This window comes from Eremothecium gossypii, chromosome VI (genome assembly GCF_000091025.4).
Source record: "Eremothecium gossypii ATCC 10895 chromosome VI, complete sequence".
NCBI lineage: Eukaryota > Fungi > Ascomycota > Saccharomycetes > Saccharomycetales > Saccharomycetaceae > Eremothecium > Eremothecium gossypii.
In genome coordinates, this window is record NC_005787.5 from 1,523,782 (window position 1) to 1,550,583 (window position 26,802).

General features: G+C 50.1%; 15 protein-coding genes and 2 non-coding genes across 17 annotated transcripts; 7 read left to right on the forward strand and 10 right to left on the reverse strand.

Moving 5' to 3' along the window:
* Nucleotides 1-348: 348 nt before the first annotated feature.
* AGOS_AFR601C (uncharacterized protein) lies at nt 349-2,337 on the reverse strand (the record flags this gene model as incomplete). The annotated part of the gene is made up of 1 exon (NM_212284.1): nt 349-2,337. One exon carries the CDS (start codon nt 2,335-2,337, stop codon nt 349-351), a length of 1,989 nt encoding a protein of 662 aa, NP_986148.1.
* A 632-nt stretch (nt 2,338-2,969) lies between these two features.
* On the forward strand, nt 2,970-3,042 carry AGOS_t0168. Its single transcript has one exon. It is a non-coding gene; the product is annotated as a tRNA-Ala (tRNA).
* Nucleotides 3,043-3,196: 154 nt separating this feature from the next.
* Nucleotides 3,197-4,873, forward strand: AGOS_AFR602W (AFR602Wp; the record flags this gene model as incomplete). Its single annotated transcript, NM_212285.1, has 1 exon — nt 3,197-4,873. One exon carries the CDS (start codon nt 3,197-3,199, stop codon nt 4,871-4,873), a length of 1,677 nt encoding a protein of 558 aa, NP_986149.1.
* Nucleotides 4,874-5,028: 155 nt separating this feature from the next.
* Nucleotides 5,029-7,899, reverse strand: MSH2 (mismatch repair ATPase MSH2; the record flags this gene model as incomplete). The annotated part of the gene is made up of 1 exon (NM_212286.1): nt 5,029-7,899. The coding sequence occupies one exon, from the start codon at nt 7,897-7,899 to the stop codon at nt 5,029-5,031; it is 2,871 nt and encodes a 956-aa protein (NP_986150.1).
* Nucleotides 7,900-8,132: 233 nt separating this feature from the next.
* AGOS_AFR604C (AFR604Cp) lies at nt 8,133-10,667 on the reverse strand (the record flags this gene model as incomplete). The annotated part of the gene is made up of 1 exon (NM_212287.2): nt 8,133-10,667. The coding sequence occupies one exon, from the start codon at nt 10,665-10,667 to the stop codon at nt 8,133-8,135; it is 2,535 nt and encodes an 844-aa protein (NP_986151.2).
* A 425-nt stretch (nt 10,668-11,092) lies between these two features.
* YPQ1 (cationic amino acid transporter) lies at nt 11,093-12,040 on the reverse strand (the record flags this gene model as incomplete). Its single annotated transcript, NM_212288.1, has 1 exon — nt 11,093-12,040. The coding sequence occupies one exon, from the start codon at nt 12,038-12,040 to the stop codon at nt 11,093-11,095; it is 948 nt and encodes a 315-aa protein (NP_986152.1).
* A 481-nt stretch (nt 12,041-12,521) lies between these two features.
* Nucleotides 12,522-14,981, reverse strand: IOC3 (Ioc3p; the record flags this gene model as incomplete). Its single annotated transcript, NM_212289.1, has 1 exon — nt 12,522-14,981. The coding sequence occupies one exon, from the start codon at nt 14,979-14,981 to the stop codon at nt 12,522-12,524; it is 2,460 nt and encodes an 819-aa protein (NP_986153.1).
* Nucleotides 14,982-15,238: 257 nt separating this feature from the next.
* Nucleotides 15,239-16,264, reverse strand: AGOS_AFR607C (phosphatidylinositol-specific phospholipase C; the record flags this gene model as incomplete). The annotated part of the gene is made up of 1 exon (NM_212290.1): nt 15,239-16,264. One exon carries the CDS (start codon nt 16,262-16,264, stop codon nt 15,239-15,241), a length of 1,026 nt encoding a protein of 341 aa, NP_986154.1.
* A 327-nt stretch (nt 16,265-16,591) lies between these two features.
* PTR3 (Ptr3p) lies at nt 16,592-18,313 on the forward strand (the record flags this gene model as incomplete). The annotated part of the gene is made up of 1 exon (NM_212291.2): nt 16,592-18,313. One exon carries the CDS (start codon nt 16,592-16,594, stop codon nt 18,311-18,313), a length of 1,722 nt encoding a protein of 573 aa, NP_986155.2.
* A 44-nt stretch (nt 18,314-18,357) lies between these two features.
* Nucleotides 18,358-19,587, reverse strand: AIM22 (putative lipoate--protein ligase; the record flags this gene model as incomplete). The annotated part of the gene is made up of 1 exon (NM_212292.1): nt 18,358-19,587. The coding sequence occupies one exon, from the start codon at nt 19,585-19,587 to the stop codon at nt 18,358-18,360; it is 1,230 nt and encodes a 409-aa protein (NP_986156.1).
* A 274-nt stretch (nt 19,588-19,861) lies between these two features.
* On the forward strand, nt 19,862-20,680 carry POP4 (RNase P/RNase MRP complex subunit; the record flags this gene model as incomplete). Its single annotated transcript, NM_212293.1, has 1 exon — nt 19,862-20,680. One exon carries the CDS (start codon nt 19,862-19,864, stop codon nt 20,678-20,680), a length of 819 nt encoding a protein of 272 aa, NP_986157.1.
* A 17-nt stretch (nt 20,681-20,697) lies between these two features.
* SHG1 (Shg1p) lies at nt 20,698-21,081 on the reverse strand (the record flags this gene model as incomplete). Its single annotated transcript, NM_212294.1, has 1 exon — nt 20,698-21,081. One exon carries the CDS (start codon nt 21,079-21,081, stop codon nt 20,698-20,700), a length of 384 nt encoding a protein of 127 aa, NP_986158.1.
* Nucleotides 21,082-21,313: 232 nt separating this feature from the next.
* Nucleotides 21,314-23,143, forward strand: AGOS_AFR612W (AFR612Wp; the record flags this gene model as incomplete). The annotated part of the gene is made up of 1 exon (NM_212295.1): nt 21,314-23,143. One exon carries the CDS (start codon nt 21,314-21,316, stop codon nt 23,141-23,143), a length of 1,830 nt encoding a protein of 609 aa, NP_986159.1.
* Nucleotides 23,144-23,272: 129 nt separating this feature from the next.
* On the reverse strand, nt 23,273-24,804 carry SSH1 (Ssh1p; the record flags this gene model as incomplete). The annotated part of the gene is made up of 2 exons (NM_212296.1): nt 23,273-24,735; nt 24,795-24,804. The coding sequence occupies 2 exons, from the start codon at nt 24,802-24,804 to the stop codon at nt 23,273-23,275; spliced, it is 1,473 nt and encodes a 490-aa protein (NP_986160.1).
* A 248-nt stretch (nt 24,805-25,052) lies between these two features.
* MIC12 (Mic12p) lies at nt 25,053-25,424 on the forward strand (the record flags this gene model as incomplete). The annotated part of the gene is made up of 1 exon (NM_212297.1): nt 25,053-25,424. One exon carries the CDS (start codon nt 25,053-25,055, stop codon nt 25,422-25,424), a length of 372 nt encoding a protein of 123 aa, NP_986161.1.
* Nucleotides 25,425-25,537: 113 nt separating this feature from the next.
* Nucleotides 25,538-26,236, forward strand: TAE1 (N-terminal protein methyltransferase; the record flags this gene model as incomplete). Its single annotated transcript, NM_212298.2, has 1 exon — nt 25,538-26,236. One exon carries the CDS (start codon nt 25,538-25,540, stop codon nt 26,234-26,236), a length of 699 nt encoding a protein of 232 aa, NP_986162.2.
* Nucleotides 26,237-26,272: 36 nt separating this feature from the next.
* On the reverse strand, nt 26,273-26,358 carry AGOS_AgSNR60. The gene has a single exon (NR_149405.1). It is a non-coding gene; the product is annotated as an AgSNR60 (small nuclear RNA).
* Between the last annotated feature and the right edge of the window lie 444 nt (nt 26,359-26,802).

The following is a 26,802-nucleotide window of genomic DNA, read 5'->3' on the forward strand; positions in this document are numbered from 1 at the left end:
GCTTGCCATGCGGTGCAGCGCAATAAATAAAAACAATAACAAAAATGAACACACGCTTCACCGGTTTACAGGGAACCGCTCCACTCTAGTCTATAACCAATTGGAACCGCTCCGTACCTGGAGTGGTAAAAACAGACTGTCTGATGGAAGTCAGGCCAGCTTCGTTTACCTAACGGATACTGTCCTATGTTCACAATGTTGCAGAGTGTATATTGTAAACATAAGCTATATGGTGGGTTTCCCGATTTTCTTTTCATTAAACACACGGAATAAAAGTTACCCGGCTAATAGGCATACTATGGCGAAGCAAGTTGGGGCAATGACTAGTCGCAGTAGTATCCTCGGCAGCTACTCGAGCAGCTGGTGGCGGATCAGCTTGATGTCTTCGGGCTGCAAGCCCAGCTTGGACTCGAAGTAGGCTGAGAAAGAGCCGTGGATGGCGAGGAACCGGTCGATGAAAACGCGCATGGCCTCGTACGGCGAGGCGAGAATGTTGTCGCGGATCTTCGTCTGCGTGAGCTGGTATTCGCGGGCGATGGTGCGGCCTGCGGGGCCCATGATATCGTAGAACTTGCTGCTGGAGGCGGCTAGCAGGTCGTAGATCTTCTTTTCGGTGGTGATACCAATAGTGGTGAGCTCGTACTCATGGGCGATAGTGTCTGCGTCGACGCCGAGCAGGCCGAGCACGAGCATGGCCAGGATACCGGTGCGGTCCTTGCCCACGGCGCAGTGGAAGATGGCGGCGCGGCCGCGGCCGACGGTGCCGTCGACAATGGCGCGGAAAAAGCGTCCGATGCTCTCGACACTGTTCTCAAGGATGCCCTCGTACGCGGCCGGGATGTTGTGGGTAGAAATAAAGATATCCTGGTAGTGGCGCGCGACCTCCTCGGGCGACATCGACATGTTCTTGTTGAACGGAACACTGCATACCGGGATGCCGGACAGGATACCGGCTTCTGCAGCCTCGGCGGTGGCACGCAGGTCGAAGACCTGCGCTATCTGGAGGACGTCCTTCATGTACTGCAAGGCCTCGGGCGTGACATCGCAGGGGTTCGCACAGCGGTAGAGGATTCCGTGCCTGACGCGGCGGCCGGATGCAGTCATGTAGCCTCCAAGATCGCGAAAGTTGGAGATACGCGAGAAGTCGTGCGGCAGCGGCCACCGGGGAAGCAGGACGCCGGGGCGGGTTGGGATTTCGAGCGTGCGGTTGAGGCTGTGGAACTGCTCCGCTTGGTTCTTGTTGCGGAGGTGCAGGACCACCTTACTGGCCAGAACCGAGTGGTAGCAGACCCGACCCTTTTTGGTGGGCAGCTCCATGAGGTTTTCATCATCAGGCAACCCGTAGAAGTCGTGGCCAGCCCCTACCACGATCTCTAGCGTGTGGCGCCCGCGGAACATGTTTGCAAAGTTGCCAGCCGCCGTCAGCGGAATCACAGCATCGGCAGTGCCGTAGATCGACACGACCCACGTTTGCACATCAATGTTGGCGTAGCGGTCTATCTGTGTGGTCGCAACGCTGAGCACCTCAGGTTCCGGCAACCAGATCTCCTGCCGTTCGCCGTGTCTTAACGCAACGCAGGGAATGCCCTTGTCTGCAGAGAAGTTCGGGTACGTGCGCATCACGCGCTCCAGCCAGCCAGTCGCCTCGAAGCGGCCACAGCAGTTGACCAGGTTGCGCACGGGATGCCGCAGGGCGAACTCGAACATCGAGAGCACGCCCCTGGAGTGCGCGACAATCGTATCGAGCGTTAGTGCGTGCCCCACCAGTTCCACGCACGCGTCGCTGGCGGCAAACTCGTACACAGTAGAGATATCTTCCACATCTTGCTCCAGCGTGCGTCCAACCGCCGGATTACCGCAGTCCTCGGAGTCGCCCAGGCCCCGGAAGTCGATCCGCAGCACATAGTAACCCTCCTGCGAGAGTCTCTCGGCCAAATGAGGCTGGAAGTTCGAGTTCTTGTGCGACCGATTTCCGTGCAGCAGCAACACCAGCTTATGCAGCGGCAGCGCGTACGTGCTCTCGTTCACCAGACGTTCCTTAATGGTGGCAAACCGCAGGGAATAGGGTTTAGTCAGGATACCAGCTATGCCGCGTTCGCGGTGATACGCAGAGTGTGTCAAGTATACAAACTGCTCGGTCTCCGACAGTGGACTGACCTCTTCGTGGGGGTTTTCCGCCACCCGGCAAGCCACTTCTCCACGCACACGCTCCATCATCGCGTTCATTGTGCCGGGCCAAGGACTCACCCGTGCTTTCGGATATATATATATTTGCGGCCTAACGGCGCGCGCCAGACTTACACGCGGAAGGCACGGACTACGCAGTTGCCCAGTCATCGCAAGCCGTCACCAGCCAGGCCCCTGCGGAACGTGGCCGCCGATGTGTCAGGAATTCGGCGCTACTCCTCGCTGCTGTTCAGGTACCGCGCGCCTACGCCAGTGCGTCCTCGCCCACACGCTACCGCCGCATCTTGGCTCGTACCTACAGGGCGCGCACGTCTAGAAGCGGCCCTGCGGGCGTCGCTACTAAATGCCAGCACTCTACGGAAATGGCCCGCCCAGCTACAGGAAGGTCTAGCTACCAGTGGCCCCCGTCCAGAATATGGCACGTGATGCGCGTACCATGTGCGGCGTTCACTAGTTTGCCGATGGATAGGGCTCGTACCTGGGGCCTGAAAAATCGCGGGCGGGATTATAATAAATATCCGTTTAATTGTGAATTAATTAACTGGCGCAAACTAATTAATTTATGGATCTGACTTCTGCCGCGCCGTTCCTGCACTCGTACCTGTCTGGATCGAGGGCAGGGCTCGACATTTTTCCGCGTCGTGGCACCCAAGCATCATGAACCCATGCACCGCACTATTGCGGGCCCTGGTGCTACTGCCTTCAAGATCAGTGCGCTACCTCCCACGCAGCAAGCAGTCCGGGTCTCATATTGCGCCACCACTACCGCATCTACAACATCTGGGCGTGTGGCGCAGTTGGTAGCGCGCTCCCTTCGCATGGGAGAGGTCATCGGTTCGATTCCGGTCTCGTCCATTGTTTTTGCTTTTTTGCGCCGGGCGCTATCATACCTTACGTAAATGCCAGGGTCTGCGATGCAAATTTCGACTTCGTCCAGCCGCGTCACGCCAATTCTCAGAAAGGCGCTCTATCGCTGCGCAGAATCAACGTTCAGATAACGGCGGGGGATATGCAGGCAACAACATCTGCTTCCACGGATGTGGATGCATATAAAAAGGACATCACCGTCAGACGGCGTAGCCAGCCATGCAGCAGTTCCAGCGGGAGCTTGAAAGTGATGAATACTGAGACCAAAGCGATGGATACCCGGTCGGTCCTGGAGTTGAAGGAGAAGGAGGAGTACGGCGTGTATGAGGCTGCGGGATCGACTGACAGATCCATCTCTCTCTCCGGGGCCAGCCCGGTGCCGGAGGGGTCTCTGGTACGGCCTGTGCTGTACTGCCTGTCTGTTGCCTTCTGTGGGATTATCTTCGGGTGGGATCTCGGCACAATCGGGGGTATTTCGACGATGCCCTCGTTCCAAAACACACTGGGCCCCCGGTTCAACGGGGATACCGGGCTGCACGAGTTTCCGGGTAGATTGCTGGGGCTGTTGATCGGGATTTTCAACATTGGATGTGCAATTGGCGGTCTGACGATTGCCAGGCTAGGCGACATTAAGGGCAGAAAAATAGCAATTCTCACATCGCTGCTTGTGTATGCCGTCGGAATGTTCGTCCAACTGGGATCCGGACACTTTTGGTACCGCTATTTTATTGGCAGACTGATAGCTGGACTTGCAGTGGGCGCTACTATGGTGCTGGTACCAATGTTTTTGTCTGAGTTGGCTCCGGTGCGGATCCGGGGCGCGATGATTGTCTTATACCAGGTGGTGATCTGTCTGGGTATCGCTCTGGGCAGCATAGTGAACTATGCTTGTAAGGAGCTGGTCCACGACACGCTGTCGAACATGACGTGGAAGGTGCCGATTTTCTTCCAGATTGGGTTTACCGTTCTTCTCTCGCTGGCTTTGCTGATCACGCCAGAGTCAGCGGAGTTCCTTGCCATGAAGGGCCACTTGGAAAAGGCCAAGCGCTCCTTCGCGGTGATGAACGGTTTGTCAAAGGATCATCCGTTCGTTGAGGAGCGGGTCGCGTCCTTCGTTCAAGTCAGTATGAAGTCTGACGACATTGAGCATTCCGGTGACAGATGGGAGTTCATCAGAGGTAATCCTCGTCTAGGTCTCCGTCTATTTATTGGTGTGACTGTTATGGCTCTACAGATGTTGTCTGGTGTGAACTACTTTTTCTACTACGGGACAACATTGTTCAGATTTGTGGGTATTGAAGATGCCTATGTCACGTCTATCATCATTGGCTGCGTTGACTTGCTGGGTACCTTTATTGGTGTTTACATCGTCGAAAGACTTGGCCGGAAGATCTGCTTGTTATCCGGTGCAACAGGTATGTTCATCTGTATGACAGTCTACGCGTGTCTTGGTTCTTTTGCTTTGAAAGATGATTCGAACAACAAGACAGTAGGTGCAGTGATGATCTTCTTCACCTGTGTTTTCGTTATGTTCTTTGCTGCTACCTCTGGGCCAGTATCCATGGTGGTAATGTCTGAAATCTTCCCCATCAGGACGAAGGTTATGTCTATGGCTATCTGTACCTCCGTGAACTGGTTGGTCAACTTTTTGATTGCATTTGTGACGCCAGATGTCACTGATGCAATTAATTATCGTTTCGGGTTTGTCTTCTCCGGCTGCCTATTATTCTCGATAGTGTTTTTCATCTACTTGGTCCCTGAGACCAAGGGGTTGACACATGAACAGGTGGATGCCATTTACGAGAAAACCCATGACTAATAATGATAATGCCCGGTAGATAATACCACTAGAATATACTTATGCTGAACTACGGTTCATGTCCCTAATAAATTACTAAATTAAGTATTAAGTTGATAGATATAAAATGAATAAAGCATTCCTAAAGCCTACATATTATCCACCGGGTATCTTATCTATAGTAATTGGGCAGTAACCCAATCTTTAAAGTTCTTTTCGCATGAATTTAGTTCATCTGAAGAGTTGACTAAGGAACGTAGTTTGTCAATGCATAGTTCTTGAATTGACTCATCGTCCAGTTGCTGGTCAAGATTCTCTGCACGTAGGATACTTGCCCATTCTTGCAAAAGGTTCTTTAGCACCTCAGAGCCCTTAGCGATGTGCTCTGGCGAACATTTTAACTTTTTTAGGCATTCCGTCTCCTCCTTGATATCATCTAACTCCGTAGCCTTCCGTTTCGCCATTTTGACAATCTTACTCGGAAATTGGACAACTTCCGCCACATGGATACCAAACGATTGGTCAGAGATACCGGGCTCAACCTTGTACAACAGCGTTATGTCATCCGATTTATGGGACTTCTCTTCAACATGTGCGACCACATGAAGATTGGTGACATTAGGGCAGTCATCAGCCAAGGCAGTCAATTCGTGAAAATGTGTTGCAAAAAGCGCAAAGCACCCAATGTTTTTCGCAATGTGCTCCGATATTGACCATGCGAGGCCAAAGCCATCATATGTACTTGTTCCACGTCCCAACTCATCAATAATGATCAGAGAATTCTTGGTAGCATTCCGGAGAATAGAGGCGGTTTCCAACATTTCCGCCATAAAAGTCGACACACCCTTTAGTTGAGAATCACCCGCCCCTACACGACAGAGGATCGCGTCTACTATCGTAATCTCAGCTGCATCGCAAGGTACAAAACATCCTATTTGTGCTAATAGGCAAATGACACCTACCTGCCTGATATATGTGGATTTACCGCCCATATTAGGCCCGGTAATAATTGCAAATCCACTAGAATCGGCTTCTAGTACGACATCATTCGAGATAAATGTGACTTCATCTTGAGCTTCAACCAATGGATGCCGGGAGGCAAGCAGTTCCATTTTCCTCTGCCCCGCATGCATATCATACATAACTGGCCTCACGTATGGAATTGGAGCGTAACTCGATACATGAGCAAATGAGCATAAGACATCCAAGTTGGCTAATACCAGAGAAAGCTTCTCAAGAACAGGGGAATAAGACAGTGTAATAGTAACAATTTCCTTTACCAATGCTGATTGTTTCCTGTCGTAATCTTGCTGCAATGTTCCAATTTCATCGGATAACAACTTTAATTCCTTGGTACTGAAATAAATACCCGCTTTAACCGTGGACAACTCAAGGTACTTCTTGTGCTGCCTCAAAGCCTTCGCATCATTTCGCGTAAGTCTCATGCACCATCCGTGAACATGATGATTCTCCAGCTTTAGTTTCTTCTCTGGATCAAAACCAAGATCATCTGAAGTATCTAAGTGGATAGTTCTAATCTTATCCTTAAGATCAACAAGTTCAGTTCTTATGCGAGCAAGCTCATCGTTAAATTCTACCTTGATCATAAACTCGTTTGTTTCTTCATATGCCTCCAAATCAACAGTAGTTTCAACCATCTCTTGAAATTTGTGCAAAGGCTCTACATGTTCATTCAGCGGGTTATACCATGTCTCAAGAACCAAATCCTTAACATGTGATCCCTCAGACAAGGCGTCCAAATTTTCCTTCAAAACACCATTAATCTCAGGAATGCGCTGCGCAAATTGATAGACCTTCAAAACATCTTCCAAGGACCCATTGCGGTTGAGCTTTTTCGTTAAGCGCCGAACATCAGGAACAAGCGGGAGATAGTCGTCGCGGAGAATAGATCTCAGCTCCAACTGGTCAACCAGGTAGTCAACCAAATTGTGACGCTTTTCTATCGAACCTTTGTCGCTAAGTGGTTGCTTCAGCCATTCATTTAGCAGCCTAACGCCGGCATTAGTTTTGCATTTGTTCAGAAGTTGCAAAAGGCTTGTAATCTTGCCATTTCCACCAAACTTCCCTGAGGTGGCCATACCTGACTGTGTACTAGGCCCTTGCGGAAATATACTCAGTGCCTTGACGGCAGATGCATCCAACTTCATAAACTCGGATAGAGAATACTCAACAATCTGATAGGATCCTTCGTTACCAGCATTATTTAAAAGCTGTTGGTATCCAATTAGGGCGTTACAGGAAGCCAATGCTAACTTGGAAAAACGCGGCAGCGATGTGGCCAGCTCGTCTCCACAGAGTTTAGCGAGGTCCGCTTCTACGTCCTTGTTGTTGAACTCAGAGTTCTTGACAAACGTAACCACGCAGCCGCACCGTTCAATAACACCGGTTACCTTCTTGAGCTCTGCGCTGAACGACTCGTTATTCCTCAAGTCTGGCAGCAGACATTCTTTCACCCCCAGCTGGATGAGAAAACTCTCGAAGTTCGAGTAGACCTCGTTATCCACAATGTCTAACATCCCGATCTTGTACGAATTGCTGTCTACGTACGAGACACCGAGCACACAAAAGCCATCCGATGCGTTGAACTGAAACTTGACGCTGGCCAACACCACCGACGAATCAACCGACACGTTCATCAAGTCATCAACTTGGTCGATATTTCCGGGGGATGCTGACTTCAACAATTTCCAGCTGCGGTCATATATCTCCACCTTAAACCCCTGTTCAAGCAGTGCCATCTTCAAAAGCGAAGCAATAACCTGCGGCGACATCGTAACGTACTTCGTAGGCTCCGCCAGCTGCTTCGCGACAGCAGCGTCCACCCGGAAGTCCTTGAGCACTGCTTGCGTGTGGTAGACATTTTCCGCCACAAATATAGCGTCCTGTCCCAGGATGGTATAGTATTCGCCCCGGTCCACGATCCGGATCGTCTGAGATGGCTTGGGGGGAAGACTAGCAAAGCGTCTATAGAAGCCCCGTTCCTCAGAAGCGTCTGAAAATTTTAATTCTGGCCTCACTGACGACATCTGATACTCTTTGACCTCAAATCTGGCCTTCTTATAGCTATATCCGTGCTTGGCACTTTCGTGATCGAGTGTTTTGCAATTGGTCAAGGACGCGTCGATTCAAATTTCAACTACACGAATTTGAACATTTATGGGCATCGCGATACAGGCAGACACCACCGTACAAGTAAGTTCAGTAAGAGGAGACTATATTCATATTACTATCTAAACGAATTCCAATAAGCTAGCACTATTTATTGCTTCTTACCTAATTTCTTTTCCAATCTAGATATTTTCGCCTGGATTTGCCTCTGCGTCTCTTCCAACAAGCGTACTTGGCTGCGCTTTTTCTCAAGCTTATCCTTTAGGTCGCTCGACTCCTGCAAAATCTGGTCGATGTATTTATTCTTGTCCTCGTCGTCTGTTCTCAAGCTTCTAAGCTGCTGAGTTAAGAATTTGTTAGCGCGCTGACCTTCAATGAACTTGTTGGTGACCATGTGCAAGAGCTGCTTTAGGATACCCTGGTACATTTCAGTTATCAGCTGGTTTTCGCGCTGAGCATTATCGAGAAATGCTGTAGTGTTGCTGGCTGGGTCTTCCTCGGAAGCTACAGGAAGCTCCTTATCCCACATTTTAGTCTTGCTAAACTTGTCGATGAGTCCCTGTACGTTCTTGACGTCCTGCTCGGCGATGATTGGGCGGAAGTTGACAAGAAACTGGAGCGCGAATTGGAGAGACTCGTTCTTATAGCATTCAATGTAGGATATATATTTCTTGAACGTTTGGGATTCATTTTTCATGTCCAAGAGCTTGTTTCTCTCGCGTTGGCAATCACGCCGGAGCTGTTGATTGGCACGGACTGCCTTGTCCAGAGCCTCCGATTTAGTTTTGAGCGAAACTTCTAACTGAGCATTTTCGTCTTTGAGCTTTCTTTCTGCATTCTCATTAGCGGTGAGTGCCGCTACTGCACCGTGGAACTTTTCTTCGAGTGCCTTCTTTTCAGCCTCTATGCGCGAATAGTCGAACTGCATGTTCTTCCATTTCCCAACGAGGGCGTCGTACTCCCCTTGAACTTTGAGATACTTCTCCGTGCATGCGTTCCGGTTTTGAGTAGATTGTGCGCACTCCTGTCGAAGCTCTGAGCGCTCGCGTTCCCACTCCGTGCACATTCTTGAGATATCATCGTTCTTCGAGGATAGGGCACGTTGAACGCGCTCAAGCTCTTGCTCGAGGCGCTGGGTGTCCTGGTTTCCTGAAGAGACTTGTTCGGACAAACGGAGTAATTCCTCCTTCTTAGTATTTAGTTCGCCAAGAATGTGCGAAATTTTGTCCCGGAGCTCGACCACTTCATTCTGCATCGCCAAACGTGCCTCTCGATCCGTAGCACTTTTCTCCTCAGCTGCCTTGCAGCATGACTCGAGCTTTTTGACCTGTTCAACCTTTTGTGCGGTTAACAATAGCGCGTAGTCCAGTATTTCCACCAAAGAGTCCCTGAAGCGAATCCGGCCGGAGTCACCGTTGAGTAATTGAATGATTTCGTTAAATTTCCCAAATGTAACAGAATTATGGTCTACTTGCCATAGGTCAATAGTTTTGTTCTTGGTGTTTGGACTTTCATAAATGAAGTTGTAAATCATGGAGTTCGAGTGTGGTTCCTCTGGCATAGGTGTGATAGGGTCTGGTTTCGGGATATCCACCTTTAGAAGACTCTGCCGTATCGTGTCACTAATTTTGCTGATATCATGTTGCCTGATAGTGTCGTGCTGTCTGACAGTGTCGTACTTGGCATCATACTTGTCATCGTACTTGGCATCTACCCTCGATGGCTCATGTGAGGCAAACCCTTCCTGGTTCTCTTTAACGGCCTCTAGTCTTGGATTTACGCCCGCTTCTATGTCTGCATATGGACCCTCCGGCGCTCCAGTTAGCTCTGGGACTGCGGCGCTGTTGACCGACCGTTGTGGCGTTACCAACTCATCCACAAATTTCACCTTCAATTTTTTGGATTGTTCCTCGATTGAGCTCACATCACTTTCGTCCTCTTCCTGAACGGCATCCTCTTCGTCTGCATCCTGGCCTGCCGAACCCGCATCTGGATACAAATCTTTGATGTCGATTCGAGTCAACTTTGCATAATTGACCTCATTCTTCTTTACGCTTAATTCGTAATCCGTCGCGTATGCGTCTGCATCATGGTCCAATACATCAATCTTACCGATATCAGTGGTATCAAACGAGGGTTCTTTTTCCCATTCATTTTCATCGCAGTCGCGTTCAAGATCTGGCTCTGGCTCGGTTACAGTGCCGTCTTTGCGATGAAAATGCCTTCCTCTCCACTTCCTCCAGGACTTAAGTTCAGCTGTGTGTTTTTTTTTGGCATTCTCTGCTGCTGCTGCTGCTTCTGCCGACTTATATTCCTCTGTGTCGTTATCTCCTCCGGGGCCTGCAGCGGGATCCCGTCGAAAAAAGGATGAGATACTTTTGCGGAAGGACGTCAATACTATTGGATGCGCCTCTGTAGTCTTGATATCTTCAGCGACTCCGGAAGATTTAGCTCTGCCTGCAAACCATGCCGCACTCCGTTTCTCCGATATACTTGTCGGTATGCTGAGGACCTTGGAGCTCTCCATATGTTCCAACTGTTCGCTGCTGGAAAAGGAGCCTGATTCCTCATCGCTGGTAGTGATCTCTGAATCTTCATGTATAGTATAATTCGAAAGATTGAATGGGTTCAAGGTGGGGTCCTTTATTTTAGCACTTATCGGCTTGGACTGTTCCAGCAACGACATCGTCCTGGATTCGAGCTGTTTGGCTGCGTTCAATGAATTGAAAAGAGATAACTCGTAAATAAGAAAACTTGAGGGCCGCAAAATAGCAAGCGCATTAATTAGTGTCTGCTGTTTTATGTTCTTCCTTACTTTTATTTTTTGTGTTAAACGGTAAAGTGTCAGAGGTTTATGTGTCTTGTAAGTGCGTCGTTACACGAATAGCGAGAAAATATGCGAGATGTCGGACCATAGCCCCTGTACGGGACGGAACTACAAGATGTTTTTACCAGCAGCGGGCTCGCCTCTGTCGAGCACATGCATTGCATAAAATGACTCTATGACTGGCAGTGTGACGACTTAAGTGCCACCCGAGGGTTGAACATAGAACGATATTTCATAAAACCGGCAATATATTGCTTAACTTGCATAACTAAGTCCAAAAATGATTAAGTAGCCGCATCTTCGAATGTATCATGCGTGATCCGCGTGGCGGCCTCCTTTTCATTAGCCCCCCCGTAGATGAAGAATTGTCCGAAGATAAGTAGGTCCATTAATAAAGTACCGATACTCCCCAGTAACCAAGATGCGTTAACAAGTAGGTAGCGGGGCTGCAATGAGATGCTCAACACAGATATGATGAATGTGGTGTTGCCTAGGCATGCGAACAGAAAGAAGAGGAAGGAGATACCTTCACAAGACTTGCGCTTGAAATTCAATAGAATTTGAGGCACACGGGAGCCCAAGTAGAGAACTGCAGATAGGTAACCAAAGATTTGAGCTAGCAAATTCATGTTTAGATCGGGTTCCACTGGCTCTGAGCCGTAGTTGCGACTGTATGATACATACCACGCAAGGAAACCACCAAGGACCACGGTAATGACGACCAGCGCATTAAAAATATACCTTCTGATGGGACTGCGACGTTTGATGACATCTAAGGAAGATTCTGCTCCTTTAGCAATAGAGGAGGGGGTCTCCTGAGATTCATTGTCCAAATTCTCCGCAGCTTCGTGCTCGTGCAGCAGCGGCTGCCGCTCGTTAAGAACCTCATCCAAGATACCATCGTGGATTGGATTTGCAGGAGAAAGGTGCACAGGATCCACTTCGCTATCCTGTCCGTAAAACACACACTGGAACCAAAGAACGATATCCGCAACAGTGTAATAGGCCGCCAGCACAATCATCGTCGGCAACAAATGCTGTAAAATCGCACCTAGTAGGTTAAAAATATCACCTGCCAACCATAGGACCACAAACAGAAGCGATAACCCCTCTGCAGACTTCCTGCGGAAGTTCTCGTATATCTGCGGCACAAACACTATAACCCAGCATGCTATTGAGATAGACCCAGTAATCCCTGAAATAGTTTCAGAGTTGAAGACTATCGGGACCATATTCAGTAGATTCTCGTCCTATACTTTACAGGTACCTATTGAATAGCTAAAGTATGCTCTCTGCTCGTGGAAGACAGTATTCGCCGCTCATTTATTGAAAAGTTTCAATTCTAAAATTGATGCGATGAAAAAAGCTGGACTGGCCAGGAGCTCCAAGAGAAACATCCTCGAAAAAGAAAGGATGTTGTCACCTGGCTAGTCGAATTTCTGTCTGTCGCTGCCATTAGTAGGTAACAAATAGTAGAATTAAGGCGGGTTCGCAGCTCAATAGCGAGATGATATGCCAGGTGTAGCTGGGACCTGTTTTAGTAAAAACTTATTATGTCAATTCTATCTAAAGTTATATACCGATATTTTAGTTACATTACCAGACTCATGGTAGCCATCCTTGTCTCAGAAGAGATAGCGGGTAAACCAAGGAGGAACAAACTAGGTAATTAAAGCAGAGTAAAAATACAACGAGAGGCACATACCCCAAAATTCAGGATTTGTCTGCCCTCCTCCTCGCCGATCTGGCGGAACGTGATTCAGGGACAACCGGTGGGGTCGATGTCCGATTTCTGCGGAGCCTCCGTGGCTGCCCGGGCGCATGTTCCTCATCTTCGTCGTCGGAAATGCTATCCATATCATCCCGATACTCCTCTTCCTCTTCTTCTTCCTGGTCCTCTGCCTGCTCTTCATCTTCAGCATCAGGCGCACCCTCCACACTCTCGTACTCATCGCGATCATTAGGTCCATATTCTTCGGTGTAATTGACGCGACTCCTCTGAGACCTTCTTAGACTTCTATCAGAAATAAGCAAATCGCCATATTGGGTCTTCAACTGTTCGAAACGTAGCAGAAAAAAGTACATTTTCTCCAAGTAGTCTTTTAGAACTTGAAGTTTTGCACGAGACTTGTTATACTTAGACTCCTTTGGCATTGGGTTTGTATTCCAGCCCACGTACTCCTTTGGTACTGGAGGAATAGTTTTCGGTGATTCCCGTGGGGCAGGCCCATTGCTCACCGAGTCATCCGGGGTCTCTTTCACAAGCTTAAACTCCAACAGCTTTATGAAGTCCAGCAGAGTCTCCGTGTTATGGCACATCTCATACCAGTAGACTTTATCCTTGGTTGGTTTTCCAGTTACCAGATCTTTGACCATGCCTGGCGTGTAGTGGTAATACAACTTGAATTCCAACGACATCATCTTGGCATTCTTACCAAATAGAGTGACTGCGTTGTGCTTGTTCCCCTGGAAATCCTCAAACAACTTCTCCAGACTGCGCGGATCCGTATAGTTCGACGGTATCCAGTCCTTTTTCTTCGCGACGTTCTGGTATGTGAAGAGGCGAGGCAGGTAAAAATCACCAACATGGGGCACTCTCCCAATGAAAAACTCTTGGTTCCGCAGCTTATATATGTCATCCTCGTACGGGTTGGCCATAGGGTTATCGTATATTTCTCCCTGCAAGAGTTCACACCATTTTGAATAATCTCTGTTCAAGCTTACGTCCAAAGGATCAAACTCTTGATCTCTATCATCACCCTCTTGGGCCTCGTACGCACGTCTGTATTCCTCCATCGACTCCTTCAGCTCGTTCAATGTTTTCAACTTGCGGGATAGCGGCAGCTGCTTCCCGGACTCAAGCTGCTTCTTTATATGCTTCTTTTGTGCCCTGATCTCCAGCTTCTGCATGAGCATGGTGCACAATTTCTTAAAGTGTTGCTTGGTCTCTGTAAGTCCGTGCGCCAAATGTCTCGGCGCGTGGGAGGTCTGAATCCCGAACGTCGGGTCCTTCTTTAGGTGCGACAATCTGTAGATCTCGCCATGGATCTTATCCGAGTACGAAATGCACCACTGCACTAAGCTGCGAAGCAGAATGAGGCGATCTTGCGGACTAAGGGAAAGAACCCCGTACTTCTCCAGCTCTGTCGAGTACAGGGGATTCAGTCTAGGCTCCAGAGGCAGACGTAGGTGCCAGTTGGGCACCTCGCTTGTAAGCACCTCTGGGTTCTTGCTCTCGCCAACCTCCTCCGGAAGCAACCGGGCAGATTCCACCTTCGGCTCGCCTGGAAACGCGGGCTGGCGCCACTCGGGCGGATACCCAAACTCGTATGCCTTGCCCCGCAGCTGCTGTATCAACTTGTGAAACGGCTTCCCGTTCGAGAGGGAACTCATGTCTGTGGCCGAGTTCTGGTTCAGCGTGAGCTTCAACAGGCACAAGAAAAACAGGTTCACCAGGTCCTGGCAATGCTTGAGGTCCCGGGGCGCGACATAGTCTTGGTACAGGCGCGCCGGCTGCTCATCCTGCTCGCTCGGATACAGCTCCAGTCCGATCTGCAGGTCCTGGATCGACACGCCCCACAGGTCGACTGGCAAGAACTGGTTGAACTTGTTGATGAAGTTCATGAACACGATTAGGTCCTTCGCGAACGGCGCCGGCTTCATGTGCGGGTGCTTCATGCGCGACACCGCGGGCGTGTTGTTCTTGAAGTCCGCCGTCAGCAGCGGCACGCACGACGACCACAGCTCGTCCCCCAGCTGTGGCTCGCGCACCTCCTCCGCCGCCGCGCTCGACACGCTCTTGCCCGCCGCCTTGCTCTTCACCACAGGCACCTTCGCCTTCGGCTTCGCCGGCTGCTTCTTGGACGCCTTGCTCTTGGCCGCCCGCTTGCGCGCCTCGTCGTCCGCCGCCCGCTTCGCCGCCTTCCGCTTGCGCGCCTCTTCCGCCGCCGCGCTCTCCTCATCGCTCTCGGCCTTGCGCTTCGGTACCACCCGGCTCGACTTGCGCAGCCCGTCGCCCGCCTTCGTCACCCGCACCTCCTTAAACTGGTCAAACGTCATCTGCACCTTGCGCCCCTTCCCTTCCGCTACCTGCGCCGTCTCGCCGTCCTCCGTCGGCCTCGCTCCCCCATGCTCCTCCCCAATCTCCTTCTCCAAGTCTATGACTTCTGCCATTTCCGTGCAACCGTCCTGTCCTGCTTCCTCCCTCGTTAAGAGATCTTCACTGCCTCAGTGGTAACACGAGTACCTGCCGTCAACGACCAACAGCGTAGTGCAGAAGGAATGGCACCTGCCTGTCACCGCTGCTACTCTAGAGCTGGAGCACACCGTGCGCGTCGCGTCCCATTGGTTCGTGTTAGGCGATCTTAGCCACCCCTCTACCTAGGAGCTATACAACGAGCAACTACAGACAGTAGGTTGGTGATAGTAGGTTAGAAGTTGGAATCAACGATGGCACGCGTGTGCCTCCAGTCATTCATGCCTGCATAGTCGATGATGACCACACCCGCGCCCTTCTGCACGCTGTCGTAGATGCGGCACTCGGCCATCTTCTCGGCGATGCGCTCCGGCCAGCAGTCTGGGTTGCGGAAGTTGGACGCGGAGCAGAAGTTCACGAACATCTTTCCCGTGTCGGGGTTGGTGGCATTGAAGGAGTGAGCGGTGTCCAGCAGCTGCTTGACATAGTCGGCCTTGCGCGTGATGTCATCGGTCTGGTTGACCTCGCAGAAGTCCTGGACGTGGAAGGCGCCGCGGTCCTCGGAGGTGGTGTTATAGGACCACCAGTTAGCCTCGATGCCAAAGCCGTCGCGGCGGGCGTCGTCGACGAGGCCGAAGCGGCGGAACAGCACGGCCTTGCCGCGAACGTCGTCGAGCCGCGGGACGGCGTTGCGCAGGTACCAGCGGTCCGCGTGCGGCGCGATGTAGTGATCCCAGACGAAGTTGGCGAACTCGTCGTGGTCGTGGTCCCACGAGTCCGCACCCTCCTGCTTCAGCGAGAGGACCACGCACTCCGTGGGGTGCTCGTCCAGAAAGCGAAACACTTCCTCCAGCGTGCTGTCGAACTTAACCGGGAACGGAATCCGCACGGGGAACTTGCCGTGCACCACGTGCAGCTCCTTCAGCTGCCCTTCGCGGTCCTTGCCGCCCAGCAGCGGCTTGCCGATCCGCACATCCAGGAACCGCACTCCGTTCTCGAGCTGCTCGCTCACGCTACAATCCTGGCACCGCACGCTCGGCAGCGCCATGTGGCACGCCGCACTGTTGTGCGTGCCCGGCAGCGACAGCTGCGACACGTACGCGCTGCCGTCCGCCTCACCCATCCAGTTAGCGTAGTCTACCATTGTCCCTGATGCCGCGCCGGCCGCGCCCGCCTGCGACACTACGTATATATAGTATAAGCGCTGCCGGAGCAACCAGACCCTTGCTGCGTTCCCTGCAACGGCCCGAGGCCAGCGCATCTCGATAAACGATCCGCCTCCTTGCCGAAGCCCTGCCTCCGGCGCGCCGCGCAACACTATTCTCAACGCGCCAATGGCGTTCCGTAACCCATAGCGTTCGCATTCGTTTCCGCAACCGGTGTATTTTCGGGCTTGCAGCTTATTCCTTTTATTGGCAGAAAGCAGTCAACGGTAGTGCGGGGGGGCACCTGAAACGCGGCGATATGCTCAAGGCTTCGACGTAGTAACAATTCGGTTCGAACGCGGGATCGAACGCGTATGATACTCCAGAGTCTGGTGCGCCGCAAAGTGTGCGACTAGCACGGTCAGAGGCGGCAGGCAGGAAGCATGCTTTTGGACGACGTGTTGCAAGAGCTGGAGCAGAACATTGTGCTGGCCAGGGAGATACTGTCGGTAGGTGAGCCGGATGTGGACGGGACGGTGCGTTGCAAGGTCAAGTACGGGAAGGTCGAGGATGCGAGCATGCTGCGGTGCGGGTGCATAGTATCGGAGGCGCTGGTGGTGGCGCTGGCGGGGCTCGGGGCGGCAGTGGCGTGTCCGGTATGCGGGCACGTGGGATTGGAGATCGTGGGTGCAGTGGGACCACTGCGGAGTCTTCACGAGCAGCTCGAATTTTATCGGCAGAGCTGGGCGGGGGAACGGCTCACGACGGCGGAGGAGGGCGGATCTGCGAGCGTGGGACGGCAGCAGTCGCTGCTGGGGCTGTTCCACAAGGCTGCGGCGCGGGCAGCAAGCCCGCCGCACGAGGCCGGGGTCGCAGGGGGTGCTGCCGTGCAGAGGGCCGCAGCGGCGCGCGGCGAGGTGGCGGACAGCCTGGCGTGGACTTCTGTGGCCGAGGAGAGGGAGTTCTACTTCGTGAAGTGCTTCCCGATGTACCGGCGGCGGCAGCAGTTTGCCACGCACGCGAAGTTCCTGCGCACGAAGTCGAAGCTCTTTGTGCATACCTGTATCTCGCCGGGCTGCGAGCGGTTTGTGCTGCTGTCCGAGACAAAGTGGGAGGTGTACGACATCACGGCCGCGGATAAGCCCGTGTTGATGTGCTGCGGAAAGTCGACGGGAGAGTACGGGCCCTGCTTCAGCCGCTTGCGCGAGTCGCCTGCGCCGGAATTGGGACATCCGGGACTACCGGACCGCTGGAAGCACATGTATTGCCGCATCTCGAAAGAGCTGCTCGTAATCTCCGGCACAAAGGGGTACATCCGCGTGTTTGATCTGCTGCAGAACGGGAGGCCGATCTACACGCACAACACTGGGTTCCCCATTCGCTGCATCGACCTGGATCCAAAGGGCCACGTGATTGCTTGTGGCATCACTGGGCGCGACAGGGCTACCGGCTCAGACCAGGCGCTCATAGTCTTTCAGCGGGTTTTGCACAAACCGGAGAAGATAGAGTTTCCGCCGCAGGTAACAATTGCCCTGCCATACCGCGACCCGATCAATACGTTGCAGTTCTCTTCAGATGGCTTGTACCTCTCTTGCACCACCGCCCTGGAGTCTCGGTTCCTGGTAATCTCGCTGAAAAGCGTCTCGGAACCTCGGCTGGTCATGAAATCACTGCGTTCCATCGACACTGCCCTTGAGTCTGAGGGCGTAACATCCGCTAAGTTATTCCCGGGCAACCCTAATCTCATGTGCGTGACGTCCGTAGCTTTTAATTCACCGCCAATTGTCGTAAATACAAAGATTGAGTCGATTGACGGTGTCCACACGGTAGCTCAACCAACGATGTTGCTGCGGTTGGAGGAGCTGGGCTCCAAGATCTATTCCTGTGAAGTATCTCCACGCAATGATGCCATTGCCTTCCTAGACCGCAATGGTACTGTCTACCTCATGTTCGCTCCGACCATTATGGGTAATGAAACACGCCGTATAGTTGCAGTGGACATCGTGGCTAATGCATCCCGTGCGTGCGAAGCTGCATCTATGAAGTTCAACAGCGATGGGCATAAACTGTATATTCTTGATCGCAAGGGCATCTTGCATGTTCAGGACTTTGCATATGGACTTCCCCACCATCATGAAGTAACCAAATGCAAGCAGGTCAACTAATGCACAGAAAAGCGCTGCGACGTTGTATCAAATCTAAATTATATCTAGAGTTTATAGTCTATAAAGCTATTGTAACAGTTGTTATTGAGATTATTTACGAATTCGTAAAATGTCAGGCCTGTCGTGCCGGGCAGGTCACTCTGGATAACAATACCCTTTTCCACGAGAATTGAAATATCCCCTAGGTGGACTGTGAATTTCGGACTAGACATAAACTTCCACTGGAAGCTCTTAAGTTCCTCAGCGTATGCAAGTATCTCGGTTGTAGCGCTCGATTCGTTACAATAGTATAAAGGTACGTCTTCTTGGAGCATTTGACGATACCCAGAAACAACTACTTGGCAAAATTCATCAATTGTATCCAAACAGTGGCCCTGTAAGTTCTGAACCTGCGACCTTACGCTTTCCACACTTCTGCAATCCCAGCGAATGCCCGGGATGTCTTTCGGCTTGAGCAACCCGGAAAATTGTGCCAGATCCGATGAAACAAGCATTGTTCCATGGTGGTAGGCTTTACCTTTTCCAATTTTAAATGCACTGCCGCTCACCTTCTTGGACCCTAGGGTGATGTCACCTCTTTCGTTGAGTTGAACAGTGTTATTATACGGCGCGAGCCAACGCACAAGCTGTTTGTTGAAGAATAAACGGTCAAATCTCTCACGCGACGTCAGATAGGAGTAATTTACATTGCCTAAATCATGCACCACAGCGCCACCGCCAGACTTGCGACGCACATACTCATACTGACGGTCCGCAATGTTTCTGAGATAAAGCTCTTTCCATGGGTTTTGATTCTTACCTATAACAACGGATTTATCATTGGTATAGAAGAGTAAACGCTCGTTGCCAACAGTGGCCAAATCCTTTTTATTAACATCCTGTCTTTGATTTAATGGACTATGCTGAAAGATGTAGTCCTCTAGTGCAAGGTTGAAGTATGGGTCCGTAGATGTGCTACGAAGTATAAACCTACCATCTTTTTTCGTCTTCGTAGAGAGTTCCCCCGGCTTAAGAACTGGTATATCGTATAGCTCGCTCATCTCGTTGTTTAACTCTTCAAGTTCACTCATGGTCTCCGCTTTTCGGGTCGAGTATGCGGGTAAATCAGCCTTTGTGAACATGTCAACGTACATGTTATTGAACGTCTTGTACTTGTCATCAGTAGATGCATCTAATTCGAATGGCACGTTTTCTATCGCGCTAGTGGTCTTCGTCCTTACACTTCTCGTAATGCGAATGCGCCATATCTGGCGCATAACGGATGTTGTGCTCATTCCCCACCTCTGATAGCTCTCTAAGCCTCTAATATGAATAATTCAAATCAGAACCAAACCAAGTTTGTATCTTACGAGCTCTGGAGCTAATTATAATGGTGATGCTGGCAATTTATGGCGTTGTTCTCCTCGATGCGATCGCATCTGGAGGATTGAAAGTATCATCGTCAAAAAAGATAGTCGATGGCATCCGATGAGCTTAAAGCACATCAGCTTCAACACCAAAGGAGACAGCTAAATAACACTAGAAGGCCCGAACGCTAAAATCAGGAGCATGGATCGGGCGCAACCATTTATTAAGAAATGTATACTTGTGAAGTCCTTCACAGATCCTTCTAAACCAATAGATGAAAAGCGGTTGCTGGATACTTTATTACTTCAGCCGACAGATGGAGGCCTCAGCAGACATCTTAAGAAACGGAAAGCAAACCTATTGAAGGTTGATGGCTCTTCAATGCAGGTAAAGCATGATAATTATCGAAATATCAACAAAAATTCGAAGGTCGCCTTAAGAGCTTTTATTAACGGTGCTCGGATGGCCGCCGCACAAGCGAAGAAGATTGCCAGCGATAAAAAGCTCAAGACTCGCAAAGAGCTGAATGACTATCTACGAGAGCATCATCTGGATATATACAATTCACTGCCGAGGTATGAGCAGTATGAGCCAATGTACACTGACTTATGGTGCAAGTACATGCAGGAGTTGCTCGACTTGGGCGACGGCAAGGCAAAGGCGAAGCCTACTGAGCAAGCGGCTCTTCAGAAACTCTCTATGGCAGACTACAATGGCTGCCTGCTAAATGTGAGCAAAAGTCGTAACACGAATATGGTAGGCGTGGGTGGAATTGTGCTCTGGGATGCACAGAAGAGCTTTGTGGTCGTTTGCAAGGGCAGACTAGTTGACACATTAAAACTCCTGCCGAAAAAAGGCAGTGTTTTCACCTTCGAAGTGCCGGTCGAGGGCAGTGACCCTCTGCCATATAGCATTATCGGGGACCGGTTTAACTACCGAAGCGCGGACCGCGCTGGGCGCAAGTTTAAGAGTCGCTGCTGCGACGACTTGCTGTACTACATCGACGACGACACTCTGTAGTCGATCTCGGTTTGAGATCAGTCGTTTTTGGTTTCCTTCATCTGCTTTAGCAGTTCCGTAATCTGTGCCGTAAGGGTAGGGTCATGGAGTTTCTCGTCTATTAGTTTGTCCACACAGAGGTCGCCATCGTTCAGCACATTATAGCCAGACTTGAAGAGCTGCGCTTCAAGTACCGCGCTTGTCGAGCCCCGATTTTTGAAAAGCAGACTTTCATCTTTGGCCACCATGTCTCTAATCAGTTTCTGGACTCTACCCTTAATCAAGTGTTCAAGGCTCTCACTGCAGGGTGTGCCGGGATGCGCTGGCTCCGTCAATATTGAGAGTTTGAGCTTGTCCAAATAGCCTTTTCGTTTAAACGCCTCGGCCAATGCCACTGCTGGATCCTGGCCTAGATTGTCCATCTGGCAAACCTTTGTAGTGTACTATATGTCTCTGTTTATAGTATCACGAAGCACCAATGTACTTCGAGACTCACGGCTTGATGAGATAAAAAAAATTAGCGTCGATAATTATATAGGCATCGCTTAATTCCCTTTTCACTAGATGTTCGACAATGAATAGGCTGATCAGTGACCAGTTATTAGAAGTCCACTTAAAGTATAAGCGGGCTCTTTTATCCTAGGAGAATGCATTATGTCTGCTGCTGAAGAACTATACTTCGAAGAAGCTACTCAGCGGCTTCGATCGTTCTGGAGTGATGAGTCGCTCGACGATACAAACGCTACACAACTGCTTCAGAACCTCGCAGAAGATGCCGTCAAAGACTGTAAAGTTTGGCTGGATATATTGCTGGCTACTGCAGAAAATACAATCATTGAATTACTCGAGTTAACTTGCACAGAAGATTTTGATCATCCGCTTGGCGTACTCCACTACATAGCGCTGCGCGCACATAAAAAATTCTCCCATCTGGAGCCACTACTGAGCGAACACTGTGGCGCTGTGCTACATGTGGAATCCCTGCTTTATCCCATAAGAAGTTGGTGGTACATAAGAAAGGTACCGCATCTAGCGGAAAGAGTATTCCGGGAACAAGCATATCCTAAATTTGTGCTAGATACTCTGCTGTCGCTTCATGCAAATGCATGGCCAGAAGGGGTGCCGATACCCCCCTCGATCCCCAGCGGGCTGCAAGGGCGAAAGGCTATAAAACATATCATGGATGAAGCATGTCGTAAGATAATCTCTCACGTAGGCCACCCGAGGTACTTGACATGCGCTCGTAAAGCAACTCTTTTTTTATCAATGGTACTCCAGAATGCCATGACAAATCAGTATGGTAGGGAAATGGTACTAGATATCGAATCCGAGGTGTTATTGGATAGAAAAATATGGGAACGTCAATTACTAGTTTACATGACAGATGATTTTACAGACTATGAGCAGCACTTTTTATTGGCAAGTTCCGTTCTCACCCAAGAAGAAATGGAGAGAGGTTGGCTGGCAAAATACACTGACGCTTGTAATATGATAGCTGTTGCTAATAGAACGGACGTGATACCTGCCTTCCTCCGTTTTACCGTTACTTACGCCGTGAGGTCAATTGATGTGGCACGGCACTTTAGAAGCTATCAAGGTTCGCAGCCGCGTTTTCTACTAAATTTAGTAAACTATAGCGTCTCCACTTTTGACAGGTTCCATCTAACTATAAAGGATGGCGTGGATCTGGACACTTTCTTGGTACTAACAGCCTTGCAAACAAAGTTCGTGGACTCTTTCCTGGAACGGTTTCTGTTGAAAGAAGTTATCATGTCAGATGGGACCTTCCGTAGGCTATCGGAAAGAGAAATTGATCATTCCCCACGCAGTCGCTCCACTAAAGACTTACAAATAATAGACTGGACCAAGAAGAACGATCGGTTTCTACAGTTTAAGAAAGACGTAGAAATGTCCAAAGCCATCGGGAATTTTGACCTAGGTGGAATAAACGTGGCACCGAGGGTATTTAATAAATCCCTATTTCAGATGTACTATTGTGCGACGGACAATCAGCGAATGATGAAACTCCCCGATTACCTTGATCACCATCTTTCCAAGGTAATCGATGAGATTTACAAGGAGACAGCAGACGATCGATCAGTGGTCCTACAACCTCACTTGCATCGCTTAGTGATCAAAGCAGATTTTGCAACAGACGTCTACTTGGATATAGATATATGGCAAGCCGCTGTTTTACTTGAGATATTTTCAGTTGATCATCAAGCAAACTTTGACACTATGGTTGAAGCCTTAAAAGTAAAGAATATAACCGCGTTTCAAAGCGTCCTGAACTCATTACGAAAACATAAAATACTCAGGAAAAGTGGTCAACAATATATCTTGAATAACGATTTTAGTCCGAAACACCCAAGCACAGAAGCTTCGCCATATAGAGTTTCCTACTCTAAAGATAAAATTATTAACAAAGGCCCTGAATTTCGAGCTCCGAACACTGATCAAAAGTGGACTACTCAGGCCAATTAAGATTTACACTGGTACGCAATGATATACAAAACGGTAAAATGTATTAACATGAGGCTAAATATAAAGGTAACAAAGAGCTCAGGTGTAATAGAAGGCGGTAGCCTATAACATTCATTCTAGAAGAGCTATTCAGAATGAACCGCTACCTGCAAACACCTGAGCCAATGTGCTTTGTCCACCACATTGTTGGAAGTCCATGCTGATGATTTCCAGTAAGGAGAATGCTGAAAGCACCCCAACTACGATACTTGCAGCAGCGCCCTTGAGGCCTAAAAACTCACCAACTGAAACCACGATCGCCAAAATGGTTGCACCAGTTGCAGTGGCCACGGGAATAACCTTGTCCAGTTCCTTTGAGACAGACTGCTCTCTGCGCCCAACAAGAGTGATGCCCTGCTCCTTGAATTGGTTACCTAGGTCGCGTGCGCTAGATCCAGAGATATCTTGCCAGCGTTTCGCAAACCAGGTGCCGGTCATGGCGAGGAATAGAGGGAAGACGACAATAGTTAGCGGCTGTCTAGTGAAACCTTCCAACAATGACCTAGGGGGAGCAAGTAACGATAGAGGGAAGTTCGGAGTATAGTGCAGGCTCCCACTAATAGTGTAACCGCCTAGCAACTTAGTTATGCTGCTTGAAGGGTCATTTTTCCCAACTAGCTGTATAATTGCAAATGCAGCCACATGAATGTAAAAGAGCAAAGTGTATGAAAACAAAATCGAAAGACCAGCAGTGTACATTAGACGGATAGGATACATGTTGTTCATGCCTCTAGCTTTTGTAGATCTGACAGGAAGTTCAACCCGGTAGTTCTGCAAGTAGCAGACGAGGATGGCCAATGCAAAGACAATCACAACAGTTGTTAGGTTTGGCAAATAGTCACGCTGGAATGCGTTAACAATGCTGCCTAGGAATGTCTTGTGCTGCGCCCACAAACCTGTAATCAGGTTTACCAACGCACCGTGAGGCTCAGTAATTCCCTCAGCACCGTTAATCACTTTCTGGTTAAGGCCTAGGGTGTCCGTAACCAGGTTTGTGGCAGTGGCTACAGTGACAATAGACATGCATCCGGAGCCAAAACCGAACCCCTTGTCAATCACCTCCACCAGAAGAGTAGTAAATAAACCAGCACCAATCAATTGCATGTTCAAGAACACAATTGCCGAGAGCGGTAGATTGTCACCGTAGTACCCAGAAAATATGAAGACATTGGCCAAAATTGCATACTGCACGACGGATAAAACCTTGATCAGAGATTGGAATAGCTCTCTGTCCTGTCTCTGCTTGAAGTTGACCCTGATCACACGCAAACCTGCGAGTAACTGCAAGATAAGTGCAGTTGCAATTGGTGGGAACAAACCAAATTCCATGAGCGTCCGCGGCTCCGCCGCGAAAACTCCCCGCAGGAAGAATAGCGGATCCTTCACTGCGCCCGCCTCCGCGGAAACACCAGCCAGGGGAAACTGCCCGAAAAGGTAGATCAGCGAAGCAATCAGCGTGTAGACCACCTTGTCATCGAACGTCACCTTTTCATAAGGCAGCTCAACCTCTGGTATGATTGCCAGAATGGGCTTGATTGTGTCTACCAATCGGACTATCAAACGGTTTGTTAGTACAGTTCCATCTGGGGTTTCTTTAGCACACTTCACATACAACCAGCCATAGTACTATCCTCGAACTAGTAGTTCCTCTATATCACTCAAGTGGCAAGCCCCAGATATATACAGCGTAATTGCCTGTGCAGAACCCTCTGCCAACACTTAGCGCACCGGATTCCTATGTCAGTCATGTGTGGTCGAGCTACTGATTCTGGCCAAGCTCCACACCCAAACGGCCAGCAAAAAAATTTCATCATTACCCGGTCGTCATATATCCGGGTAACAGATTGTCCTTTAAGTTAGTGACATAGGTATGCTCGCTTGCGTCGTACCATCCACAGCTTTAGAAGCACGCAACACGAAGTCTAGCCTGCGCTTGGATCGATCTAGTACGACTTTAATGCCAAGGCTTCTTAGGTACGGTTCGTTTAGCGTTGTTGCGTCCGTGCTGGGCGCTTCCTACTACTACTATGCAGTTGCTAGTCCATTATACACAGAGGCCGAATGGCACCGTGTCTCGCAACGTACTGCGGCACTCATTGACCGGCGGATAGATATCCCAGTGCCCGAATCAACGACCGAACGGCGGGAATATGTGGTACGTAGCAGCAAGGAGACGATGAAGGACATATGGAACGAACAGATCAGAAGTATAGTGGACTGGATCTACTCGTGGAGTCATTGACTGTCTCATGTACCGTAGCTTCGTGTTTAACTCTTCGTTGTATAAAATTCGTTGTGTATGGAATAGGTCATCTCTGCGTTTTTACTCATCTCTGCATCGCTCAGCAGCAGACGATGACAGAGAAGCCAGACTCGCAGATCGACTACCAGGAAGCCATCAGCTACTGGACCGGGGTCCCCGCCACCGTTGACGGCGTGCTAGGTGGCTACGGGCCAGAGACCCCAGTGCCGGCGATGGACATCCATGGGTCTATGAGCTTCTTGCGCAAGCTGAAGTCACGTATGGTGCCAGCACCTGGGATGCCTAGATACAGCGTCGATATCGGTGCAGGCATCGGCCGTGTCACTAAGGACTTGCTCGTGAAGGTCAGCGACAAGGTCGACCTTGTGGAGCCCGTGAAGCCTTTCGTTGATAAGGCGCGTATGGAGCTGGCGCACCTCGCAGACGAGGGCAAGCTGGGCGCTATCTACGAAGTAGGCATGCAAGACTGGACCCCAGATCAGGGCAAGTACTGGCTCATCTGGTGCCAGTGGTGTGTGGGCCATCTCCCAGACGAGGAGTTTCTACGCTTCCTTGACCGTTGCGTACGCGGCCTGCAACCCAACGGTACCATTATCATCAAGGAAAACAATACCATCGGCGAAGACGACTTTGATCCGCAAGACAGCAGCGTCACCCGCACAGATGACAAGTTCCGCGCCCTATTTGCACAGGCCGGCATGAAGCTCATCGCCACCGACCGCCAGAAGGGCCTCCCGGCGGAGCTCTACCCAGTACGCATGTACGCACTGAAGCCCGCTCAGTCTACGTAATCATTACTATAAGCAGTTGCCATCTAGGGCCGCGTCTCAGATAGGAGCGAAAGACTAAATTCGATGGAATTTTTATCTTCATGGTAGTCAGTTGAACTATGCTTTTGTGGTAAGTGTATCATCCTAGACGCAGACCTATTGCTATAAGCTACTAAGTCATATAGGGTCTCTCGAACAGCACACCTGTCCTGAACGTTTGACCCTTAACAATGCAATAATGCCCTTGCTAGTTGGCAGTACGGAAGGCCATGCGGAGAAAGCTCGCTTTTTTATACTCTTTCTCGAGAGGTGATAGCGCCGTTCTGCAAACCCGATTAGGGCTGCATTCCGCCACAGTACATAAAATACAAAGAGAACATCTATTAGACGGGAGATGCACTGTCTCTGGTTATGCTGTGTGCGAGAGTTATCATGGCATCTCGAAGTCTTGTTACATGGAGTGCCCACGTGACCATGATCCGTTTGCAATGACGTGTCTGCGCCTCCTCTCCGCTTCCAATTTTACGCTGGCCGCTGTACTTTAGTTGCACTAGTAGTATACATTCTATGACACTGCCACAAACTGC